General features: G+C 43.7%; 1 protein-coding gene across 37 annotated transcripts in view; it reads right to left on the reverse strand.

Annotated features, from left to right (window-relative positions):
- The window catches only part of LOC144124579 (coiled-coil domain-containing protein AGAP005037), a 489,877-nt gene that overhangs the window by 63,563 nt on the left and 414,049 nt on the right, over nt 1-12,265 (reverse strand). For 27 of the 37 annotated variants that reach the window (XR_013313233.1, XR_013313235.1, XM_077657334.1 and 24 more), the window contains 2 exons: nt 6,711-6,764; nt 5,351-5,383 (listed from right to left, as the gene is read on the reverse strand). Coding sequence is in view for 34 of the 37 variants with exons in the window: in XM_077657334.1 (XP_077513460.1) it covers nt 5,351-5,383; nt 6,711-6,764 (87 nt within the window). In the remaining 3 variants the exon portion in view is untranslated. The remainder of the gene's footprint in view (nt 1-5,350; nt 5,384-6,710; nt 6,765-12,265) is intronic. The other 10 variants (XR_013313234.1, XM_077657348.1, XM_077657325.1 and 7 more) reach the window with 1 other exon arrangement.

The following is a 12,265-nucleotide window of genomic DNA, read 5'->3' on the forward strand; positions in this document are numbered from 1 at the left end:
ACTATGGCTTTTGCACACTACGTTCGCGTCAACAAAGTCCTCTGCACACGGGCCGTGCCATGGGCAGAATGGGACATCTCAGTAACGCCATTCTGTGTTCCCAAAAAATACGACTGTTCCGCACCAGGTAGCTCACCGGCCCATGATGCTTTGAGCATCCATGGTGGCTGCAGTGCAGAGCCACCAGCTTTCCCTCTAGGTAATAATAAAAAACTCTATGCTCTACCCGTCCACTATATGAGCACAGTTGTGCGAATATCCGCCATCTTGCATTCGGCAGTTATCATTACCAGGAATTCGGGACAGTGCCCAGTCAGTGCCGCCATGCCTAGCTGCCTATCACATTCTCTTCTGCAACCACTCGGTCATTGTCTTTCCTTCTTGCTTTCTCACAGTTACGGATGGTGTCTAGAGGCAATTTTTTAATGTCTAAAGTCATGCGCCATGCGGTGGCAGCCATGAAAACTGGAAGCATTTCTCCTGAACTGCTGATAATAAAAAGAAATCCGCACATCGTGCGTGACGGCACCACGCTCAGGGTAGCACCTCTCAGCAGTGAGCACTGTGTATTGTTAATTCTCAACATGTCACTCCGCATTTGCACAAAATAATTTTGCTTATTTACTGAGTAAAAGAGCATAAACGCTGAAAAAGCGATTTGTATAGACGCAGCTAATTTTCAACAACAGACTGTCGCACGGCGAGAATGCTCATGTTGACGTTTATGGCGAATTCCATTGGTCTATCTGGATCGGGTTGGCAAGTTTCAGTGGTCGTTTCGGAGCAAATTGCTCTGCGACGGAGCGGTCTCACTTGGTTCGCCAAGAAGATACAGATTTAGCCAGAACTCCGAAGGTGTGGTACATGTTCCTGTTTCGCTTGTCGATCAGGACTGGGTCACCCTGCGGCAGATTCAGCTGCTCTGTGGCAGATTCGGTCGTTTTGGTGCGGATTCAGCACTCCAGTCCAACTCGACCAGTGCAAATAATCATTCATGTCTAGCGGCTATGTCTAGCAGTTCACTGCTGTTGACAGTGGTGCGCCTTCAGCTTCATGATTAGGGCATTATCTGGCAAGGAGCAAAGTTTCTGAGAAGCAAGTGTACAGTGCGCAAGAAAAATTTATTAAGAATTAGATAAAACAGCGCTATGGAAGACGAGACAAGAGAAGGACAAACACCAGCTCTGGTGTTAGTCCTTCTCTTTCTCATCTTCCGTAGCGCAGTTTTATCTATTTCTTCAAAATATACCGACCAGCCCGTATTTGCCCTCTTCTGAAAAAAGTTATGTTCATCACGCCCGTCTAAAAGGAGTTAGCTATTTTTATTCATATCAAGTACCTTACAAGAGCCTTAGCAAGAGAACTCTTCCGTTTGTGGAAAACACTTTGATGCAAAGTATGCAGTTATAACATGTTTATATTTATGGTAGACAAAACTACTTCTCCTGATATGAACTAGAATTACCGATGCTGTGCTGAAATTCTTGCAATATTTAGTTAAACCCAATTCTTAAGTGCATGAGTCCTTGACGCGGGTATTTATTTTCTGTACGCAGCTTATTTACGCACCAAAGTAAACGAGCACAGCATAGTATATGAAATGAAATAAAAATATTTTAGTTAAGCAGATTAAATGCTTGAGTGGGTAATTATTACTTTTGAAGTGTGGTTGCTATGTAGGCTAAAGAAAGCGATTGTGAACTTAGTTTGCAGTTCCTTATCACTATATTTTTGTGTCTTCAGATTATCACCTGGATTCATCTGTTTGTGCTTCACTTGGCGCTGACAATACATCCTGCACTATTTGAAGCATATTGCAGGAGGCAATTGGTTAGGTTACGATACCACGTGTCTTTCTGGGCCTCTAGATCTTATTTTGAACCATGTAGCACCTACCGTATTTCCGAATGTTCCATAGGGCCCAGAAATAAAAAGAGAACATGAATGCTTTACATTCGTAAGGCTATCTTAAGTGCTTTAGGATTACCATCGCATCTGGTAGGACATCAATGGGAGTTTAGACATGTGGAGAGGAAATTCAGTACGATGCAGATGATCACACTCGCTACTACATGTTAAGCGGTCACATTTTCCTGCTTGACAGGAATTTCTCTACAGTGGCAGCTGAGGCTCGAACTGATATGAAAGAGTATCTAAAGCCCTGAGATGCATGAAATGCGTAGTTGCAATGGTTAATTGTTAAAACTTGTGCAGAACATGAGCTACACTGTTTGCTTGTCGGGTCAATTTATATTACCTAGAAAATGCATTGATATCGAATTCATGTACACGGGATATAAACAACAAATTTTTACGTGCAGTTTTAAAGCTGACCAGTTTCGGTACAAAAAGGAAGAAAAGAAGCGAACTTCCACAGGCTAGTCTGTTATCAACTGTTGAGTCTACTGAGGCAAAAAAAAACAGTAAAAAAGAAAAGAAAAGAAAGCAAACAGATGCTTGGAAGTTCTCCGTTCAAAAATTATCAGATGTCACCCACTGCCTCTATTAGGAAATGGCGCATTAGTTGACCTTTGTAGGCCCGCAACTTGCTTGAGATTGCTTGCCAAAGTTAGTAGTGGCTCTGCTCAATATGTGAATTGCATGAAACTATAGTGTCCGTATTCAACGCTGGTGAAGTTAACAGAATACTAGTAACATCAGAAAGTGTACGCAACAAACACCGCTCAGGCTTTGCCACTTCGGTAGCAAGCAGATGCTGCGCAACACGGTGACAGCACGCAGTGCGCAGTGAGAACAGCATGCCGTGCGACATTCAAGCGTTCAGGGACCAATTTCACCTGGCCGGTTTTCATGCCTCCCCTTCTAGGCACCCTGGTCAAATAATGTGTAATATAGCACTTTACTGAGCGATATAAATACAATGCCATTACACTGCCAGAAACTGATACTGCCTTGTATTAGAGCTGTGTGTTCAGCGTCTTATAAAGAAAACAGTGATTCAGAAAGTAGATACTACTGCTCCCGACAAGCAGGCAGTATGTGAGCTTGTGTGAACAGCCACCTAGGCCGGAGAATGACAAATGCCCAGCAGAGATGAATGCAATACACTGCCTGCTAGCGATAAGCCGTAGTCTGATCGAATTCCTCTGCACTACAGTAATGGGAACAGCCTGGCAGTGTCAATGCAGGTTCGCTTGTGGTAATTTCTTTTTGTGCTCAGTGTACGTGTGCTCAGTTGCAATGGCATGCCAGCAGCAGCAACATATAATGTTGTAGAGGGCTTGCTGACATGCGGAGGTGCCTATGAAGTTGATGCTTCTGCGCCTGTAACTATCGGAACAAGCTGCAAATTGAGATGTTCAAGTGCTGCCGGTAGTTGTGGGTGCCGTGCTAAACCATCAGGAGGTGAGGCCATAGCGCTATGCCAGCTTTCGATTAATAGCGCCGTGAATGGTACAAGGAAAGAAGACATGCAGCTCAGCTTCTATCTCGAGAATGTGTCTTTAAACAAAGTCCATCGTACAAGATGTAACACAGGAACTTCCCATTGTAGAAGACGTTACACAAGAGCTGCACACAAAGAAGAGTGTCAGCTCTGCCTTCTCTTTCATGTCCTTTTTTACTGTGGTGCAATGTGCCATAAGTCAAACTGCCACCTAGCTTACCTCTTTGCTTAAGCTTTGCCCTGGAGCAGCAAAAGTATGTACTATCTGGCATTCTACAGTGCTTTCAGTGGTGCTAGCTCGTCTTTCAAGAATAACTAATTTTGCGTGCGAAATACTACTACCATTGGGAAAGATGCAATTTCTAGAAGCCACATCAAACGTGACCTTTGCAGAAGTACTTCTCCATGCAACTGATCTTTGTTTTAACAGCTAAAGAAAACTATAGACACTGCAGGTTCCTTGAAGTCGTTTAAATTACCAGCTGTTTTAGAGACTGAACCCACACCGCAAGAAAAAAGCCAGCCAAAAATTCTGCACAGTGTATCTCATGTAGGGTTATCGAAGTGTCAAAAGGAGAAAAATAACAGGTACATGGTGCTTATGTACTGTCAAACTGAAAATGAGGTATGATCAAGTGGCAACTCCATTGTGGCCGTCGCTCATGTATAGGTTCCGAGGCCGAGACGCTGCACACCCACGGCCCAGAGCTTAGGCACGATCTGACCTTCACTCAAGCGAAAGCATTATGCAGCATCTTCTTTGTCGGCACGTGACATATTGTTGGCAGTTCCTTTATCATTACTGAGAGATACTCTCACTCTGCTTACGTTTTTATGCAGTCCTAGCTCAAAAGCCTCTTGTGCCCTTTTGGTGTACGTTGGCAGCTCAGCATCTATCTCGAGAATGTGTCTTTAAACATTGTCCATCGTACAAGACGTAACACAAGAACTTCCCATTGTAGAAGAACTTCCCATGCATCATACAGCAACATATGGTATCGACCAGAAGTGAACTGTCAATGCACACCCTTGTCGGGCCACGTGGACAAATGTAGATATGCAAAAGACGTTCTCAGTGTCTGAAATATACCCTATTATTGCTTTCCAACGAATATATATGGTTAGCTGGGACGCAGCTAATGCTTTAAATGCTGCATTAACTTCAGAGGCGATTGCCTGTACCATGTTTTGAATATGTGTACGCTGACATCGTAAATGGAAATTTTAAACACTCAGTGTCAATGTACCAGGAATATGTATCTCTAATTTTTTTTCGTACAAATGTGGCGAAAATCTCGATTTTTGTTGTACATTAAATATTGGCATTGCTCAACGGATGTTAACATTCCATAATGTGAGCATAAACGTGTGTAACAAGTGATGCAATGGAAAACACTGTATAGTCTTGCACCATAATGCCTACTAACAGAATGCACTGTTCCAATTAACTAGTGCTTTCTATAATCTATTCCACTTATTGTTTATGGGGTTTAACGTCCAAAAGCTATTCAGGCTATGAGGGATGCCGTAGTGCAGTTTGACCACTTGGGGTTCTTTAACGTGCACTGACATCTCAGTATACAGGCCTCTACAATTTCGCCTCCATCGAAATTCGACCTTCACGACCTGGATTGAACCGCCGTCTTTCGGGCCAGCAGCCAAGTGCCATAAACACTTATTATTAACAGTATCGAAGCAAAGATATCTAAAGTAAGCGACTTACTGCAGTATAGCTGTCTACCAGCTCGCCTAATCTTTTGGATGGCAGCATTTAGCACTAGTCAGGACGCCCACTTCAGGGTTGCCATCGAAGAAGCCAAATCATTTGTGTAACAAATGCCAGTCATTCACAACTAGTCGCTGCTTATATGCTCATTTATATTGTACTGCCCAATGCTCGGACCTTTGATGGAAAGTAAATATGTAAATTAATTGCCTAATTACCTGGTATAGCAGAAGTCACTCCAGCGTAATCATCTAGAGGTGGTAAAAAGAAAAGAATGATTAATGAAATTATTAAACTTCTTCAACATGCACTGAAATAAGAAGTCAGGGAACAGCTGCATAAAATAAGGCAGAAAGTGCATTAACACATTAAGCACTACCATATGCGAAAAAATCTTCCTCGGTCCACTACCGTCAGCCAATAAAATCAAATCTATATTCAAGCAGGGAATATCAAGATATCTGGGAATGCAAAAAAATTAAACCTTGTACTGATTTTAAAATGTGCTATAATATTACTAGCGGTCACATGAAGCATCCTTTCATATAAGATGGAAATGCAGTTTCTCACTGTATCTATACTCATGAATGCAAACAAAATTTGCACACATACATGTACACACATACATGCATATGTAATCATGCCCATTTGAGTATAGAAAATTTGTGCCACAAGAAAAGCAGGCATACAGGCCTCATGTGCTATATTATGTGTGCCGCTCTTCAAGAGCTGTTTATGCTAATGTGTACAATTTTGGCACCAGCGGGGCAGGCAAAAATTCACTGCGCCACACTGCAGAGCAGAATTCCGTTTTCACAATGCTAATACATACTTAGAAGACTATTATTAACAGCATGCTGCAAATGTTTACACTAATGTGCCTAAGTGTAGAGATAATATCTGACCTATTAATATTTTATAGATGAACTATTTAAAATGATTCATCTGTTTCTAGATGCCTGTCATCATTGGTACTTTAGTTATGAAGAGACCATCTTTTTATCTCAAATTCTAAATATTACTGAAACTGTGCGATGAACGACTCGATATAGCCATTCTGTTAACAGAAGAGTCCTGAATATATGTGTGACACTGTAATGCATTATTTAGCACAAGACTACTTTTTTGCAGCAGACGCTGCACTTTTTCCAGTTCCTCAAATGTTCCAGCGCCCTATTGCCGTCACAGTTTCTTATCATTTTCCAGCGTCAAACACGAATGTATTCATTGACTAAAATATCGTATAAAAATTTTTCACCGTGTTTTTAGCGTCTTGGGATCAGGAGTTTTCAAAACAGTGCGTTATGCTGAGCCATAAAGTGAGAACAATAAAACTCATTTGTTAACGCCTTGAATGACATATTTATTAAAAAGCCTTAGTGCTGTCTCATGCAGACTTGTATTGCTACAATAAAGCCGTGTAGATTTTTAGTCATGCATCACTTGTATTCGGTGTTGGTGCGGATTTTGCTTTTCACGTGAATTTGAACGTCATCCTTGCGTTGGGATAAAGTGGCATGATATAGCGTTGCATGATGGCAGGTGCACATGGCAAGTGCTGAGTCGTACGCCATTTACCTGATATGGAGTGCGACCGCAGGCCCTTGATAGCAGGCTTCGTCGGTTTCTCTGCTGGAAAAGAGAGTGACCGGTCACTGCACTGCAGTAAATCCAAACTGACGGAGGTTCACGTACGCTACGGTAGCACATGCCATGTTGCTGTAGGCCACCATGCAAAGCAGTTTGCAAGAAAACAAAAATTTAGCAGCGCGAAGCTTATCACTCTAACCCATTTTCACCTAAGTTTCTGATCGTGCCTGGCGGTCTTTTCAACAGTGCGTTCAAATCTTAATCAGAAGCCAATGTGTGGGGAAGGTTTTACCGTGGCTAAAGACAAATTCAGTTCTGCTAAAGTATCTCATGCATCTGTGTCCGCTCATCCATGGTCTCACCTCGTAACTGTTTGATACTATCTAATATCAACCCGTGTTGAAGTCCTGAATAAACGTTATGTATTTCTGGGTGCCAACTTATACCTTCTTGGGGACACATATGTTTCGCTGCTCATAGAAATGGAAACTTTGGTGTTGGGCTGGGTAAAAAACTGTCTGGCAAGGATTAGGTGGCGATTAATACATCTTTTTCTTCAACAGCTCCTGCAGGCGAAATTTTGGGCAGTCAAGCTGAGCGAATAAAACTTAATTGTGTTAGCAACTGCCAAAAGAGAAAATATTTGCTTACTTAGCATGTCTGCTACCACAAGTTGATGATTCCAGATTACATTTACCGTGAGCTTTTTTTTTAGAAGACAAATTCGAGATACAATGTAGCAGGCTATAAAGCAATGACACCAGAAAGTAAGAGTGCTGAGAGTCAATCTGTCACTTTCCTGATAAATCTAGCGCAACTTTTACCTATGATAGCTTTTCAAAATGCAGACTGTGTACACACAACATTATAATATGACCATGTCAGCTGTTTCACACAATAGTAAAAGTTAGTTGTCCTCCAAAACTTGTATGGTAACAGCCTGTGACAACAGAGAAAGAAGTCGTTTAGAAATGGCTCCAAAAGAAGGCAAAATTGACCAGTACGTAATGTGACATACAACGGCAGCTAACTTTTAAGTAAGCGCTTAATATACTTGATAACATATAAGGATGTAAATAGTGGGTAATGCATCAATCAGCAAGTGATAAATAATAGATTGTATATAGTGAAGTAACGAGTAGTGATTGCAAACTACACTAAGCAGTCGGGTAATTACCGTTCGCCTATGGTGCAAATTGATAATATAAACTACAACCAAGTGCCATCAAATAAAGTGTATTAATATGCATGTTCGACTATCGCAAAATAACTTCTGTTTTTAACAATGCCATGTTTCTTGAAAAATAGCGAGGGGCATCCCAGTGAATGCATAATTCTTAAAATAGTGAAATCATGCTACATGTGATGTGTGATTTCCACCAGCATTTAGCCTGAAAAAGCCTAAATGCACTTTCAAGTTGCATTCAGACTGCCCTTCTCAGAAAAAAGCATATGAAAAAAACCCCGTCTGACAAGGATTTAATGACCCTGTACTTATTACCCTACAGTAGGGTCACTAAATATATAAGGCCACTATGGCCCACACTAAGCACTACTGATACTCGCTGCATTCTCCAACGTAACCAGAAAATGCACTCATGGTAATCATTACAAAGACAGCCTGCATGCTCCATACGAACTCTTTTAGAGCATAGAGTATGCAAATTGCACTTTTAGTAGCTCATATGGACTATACAGTATTCGGTATATGGTTCGGCTGAAAGTTACTGCACACGCTCGAAGTTATGGTGGCCGAGTTGAAAGCAAAACCATGTTCTCTTTCTGCACCGAAGACAGCGCAACTTAGCATCGACAGGGGGAAGCACAGCGTGTGAAGTGTGATGGTCTGCAGATAAGCCATGATGATTCACTTCCAAAGATGCATTTAATGTGCACATCACGTAAAACACGAGAATTTGTAATCGCTTTCTTCAGAACAAGTACTCCCTGATCGCTTTCAGCCAACGAATGCCATGTTCTGGAAAGCTTTGGTCTGCTCACCGCATGTCAATAGTGCCACGTCTACCACTACAGACGTAAGCGGTTAATAGTGTGATCAGCCAGTTATCTCCTGCTGAGTTCAACCACATTTGAAGAGGCATACGTAGTTGGTAAATTATTTCGATAAGCTGACTGTGCCAAGTTCGGCGCTGATGAGCATCAGTGAGGGTAAGTTCGTCGTGGGTGGAGAATGTTCGTTGTTTTGTGAGAAAAAGAACTCCAGTTTCCAGGGTTGCTCTTTTCAGCTTCCCGTATGGTGGCCATGGTGGAGCTACCGTGTACATACGCTGCGCAGCTGTGGCTTGACGATGCCAGACGTGAGGTAGGCGGTGATGGGGACAGAGGTGGACAACTGAAGACACATTCCGACTGGTGCACGTAGGCTCGTCCATCTACCGTGCTCGCTGTCGAACTCTTGGTCGTTGTTCGCCGATGGCGAAACCACAGAACCCGATTTATCTATGCGGACAGTGACACAGGATGTGGCCAGCTTTACAACAGTGAAAGCACAGTTGACGGTTGTCATTGAGTATTCCATGCCAAATGTCTTGATTCCTGTGGTTTGCCCGTCCGTTGCGTAAGCTGGCGGAGACAAGAGAACGACATCCTGTAACAGCACATTGGTTCAGATGCAGGCTTGGCAAGGTTTGGCGAGGGACGGGGTATGCAGTGCAGTGGCACAGTTCATGGTCGGAGCTTCTTGCATTGCGGTCAGTGTTGAAAGGAAAATTCCAGACGGTACAATCTGCATCGATGCGGCATAAGATACAAGGCATGAGGGTACAGACATCAGTTTGCTGTTAAGATCTCGGAGAAAAATATTGCCCATTCCGACAACCACAGAGCACACTTGGTACTGTGTGAGGATACGTTCGCCCTCAAAATGCCTTTAGTTCTGCGTCAGCCTACTTGTCTTTGACTTCATAAAGGCCCGCCATCACAACCTCGTGACAATATTTCTGTGGCTTGCTAAACCTCTAGCCAAAGAAGGCTTAGTGGAGTGGAACAGTTTAAGAGGCAACACAGCGGTTGACAGGGAATGTCATAGAGTATGGCATTGCAACTTGGCCATCGTCTTTTTAGCCTCTCATCTTTTTATCGGTTGTCGACAGAAGTGCCCAGAATGCGAGAACACTAAAAAAACATACTGCTGGCGGCGGTGCATTTTTATCACTGTGTCCATTCCTACCACAAGGGCAGTTGGCAAAGAATGTCCCCTGAATGACATTCCAATCCTTCAGCTTGAGGCGCGAAGCAACGCTCTGGCAGCCCGCAACAGCGAGCTGCTGGTAAAACCTAAACACAAATGCAGGCTCCCGTCACCAGCCCGTCAACTCACAGTGTGGGCTGCTTCACGCACCAAGCCCAAGAGCCAACGCTTCCAGACAGCACTCCTTAGCGTGTAAAATGGAGGCGCCATTCCTGGCAGGTTTTCAAAACAAACTCACGCTAGTCATCTCTTGGTCTCTCTGCGCATTCAGTGATTTCCTTGATGTCCTTGTCTAAGTCGTTGCAGTCGTAAAACAGCATCACACTGAGTACGGTTTTGACTTCTCGACCGTGGATGAGTCCGAATGGTTTCAAGGAGGTTGTGTTGTATGGCCCCGTATTGGATACGCATGTCACGTATAGCAAGATCTTGTCCCAAATCTTGTAGTCTACGTGGACACACATGAAAAGCATATATGGAATTGTCTTGTTCAGGTGTTTTGTAAATCCAGCTTTCTGGGTGTGATAGGCCATCGTGCTGAAGCAGCTGGTGCCACTGAGGACAATCAGAACTGTCTCCAGAAGATCGGCCGTGAACCTGCTTCCTTCTCTGTTACCATGAGTACCGGAGCACCATGCTTGAAGACAACATTTGTGATGAAGAATCCAGCTGCTTCCAGAGAAATGCCCCGCCACTCTGGAGCTTTCGTCACTGCGTAACGGGTGACATAACCCGTGGCAAAAACTAGCCATTCCTTCCCAGGTATACATTTTAGAATAGAGCTTAATTAATTAGAAGATCCATTCTAAATTGCTGAAATGGTGTTTTGGTTACGAACAAGTTACAGCAGCCAGGCCCGTTTTACGCGTACTTGATTTACGGCGCTGGCAGCCTAAAAAGGTGTGGACCACGGCAGAACCAAGGTTTCAAAGCCACAGTGAGTCCTCACTAGAGGGGCCTGCATTTGGTTCTAGCCAAAGTGCGAGTGTAGCTTAGGTGGTCATCAGTTGCCCACCCGTTGACATGTTTGCAAAACTTCTTTTACCAGGGACTCTGCAATGCGATGAGCTAGCCGTTTCCTCCTGGACAACAGTTTCTCTTCTAAAGCCCGTTATTTCGAAATGAGAATGCTGATCGCCCTTTGCAAAGGGCTTTGGCACATTCATTATTCGTTCTGTTACGACATCGGTAAGAGAAAGAGCAATCCCTTGTCATCTCGCCGCTGTCGTGAACTAGCCGTCATGGGCATAACATGTAAAAAGGCTGTCTTCATCTTCTGTGGAGGCCGGTTAGGCCAGAGATAGTAAGAGGTGGTCAGCGTCTGTATGCCTTTTCCCATATTTGCAGAAACTGTCGTGTCAGCGTTCCTGAAGCATAAGGCCTCAATTCGAGTGTACGGCTGGCTATCAATTTTAGTCGCTAGTAACGCAGAAAAGATTAACCGTACAAGTGCTGGCCTAACTTACATCACACATACCACTCGAGGCATTTTTTCTCTATGACTAAGCAGCTGGTTTATGCATGATAGCGTTCTTCTGGGGTATGTGATCACCTTTCGCGACGTTCACTGCATAAACATAGCACCTATACCTACATTCGCCGCACCAGCATTAAGCATCGTAGGAGTGTTTTTTCCCCACATGAAAAAAAAACTGCTGATTTTAGTTTTACACCTGGCTTTAGCCGGTCCCAGCAGATACTCAACTGGGGTCAGCCAGTTCCAGCTGGCTTCAAGCTGGGAGTCAGCAGGTCCTATGTGGCAGTCAGCTGGGACTAACTGGTTCCAGTTGGTTTCCAGTAGGGGGTCGGCGAGTCCCAATTGATGGTAAACTGCTTTCAACTGGTTCCAGCTGCCTTTCAGTTGGGAGTTAAATGGTACCAATTAGCTACCAGCTGATAACTGTTTCTTCTAGCCTCTATGAGTTGTGATAAAGGCAAAAAATTATGAGTTATAAACTATGGCTCTTTTTTGTTCTCAGGACAGTTACAAGTGTGTAACACGAATGTGTAACAGCAAAGTGTGTAACAGCAAAGAAAGCACCACCCCACATAGCCAAGGCAGACCTCCAGGCCACTAGGCCACCCGTCGCCTCTCACCCTCCCTCTTCCTTCTCTAATTTCCCCCTCCCTGATCTCCCCTAAATGTGGAGAGGGGATTTCCCTCTTTACTTTGCTACCTGTGGCCTACCACCCTCTCTCTTTCCTTCCCCCTTTTCCCCTCCTCTCCCCTAAATGTGAAGAGGGCAGTTTTAACGCAACAGTGTTAAGGAGCTCGTGTCGCAGAACAGCTGACATCATCCTCGGCCTGTGTTGTCAGTGTCGTTGACCATGA

The sequence above is a fragment of the Amblyomma americanum genome, chromosome 3 (genome assembly GCF_052857255.1).
Source record: "Amblyomma americanum isolate KBUSLIRL-KWMA chromosome 3, ASM5285725v1, whole genome shotgun sequence".
Taxonomy (NCBI): domain Eukaryota; kingdom Metazoa; phylum Arthropoda; class Arachnida; order Ixodida; family Ixodidae; genus Amblyomma; species Amblyomma americanum.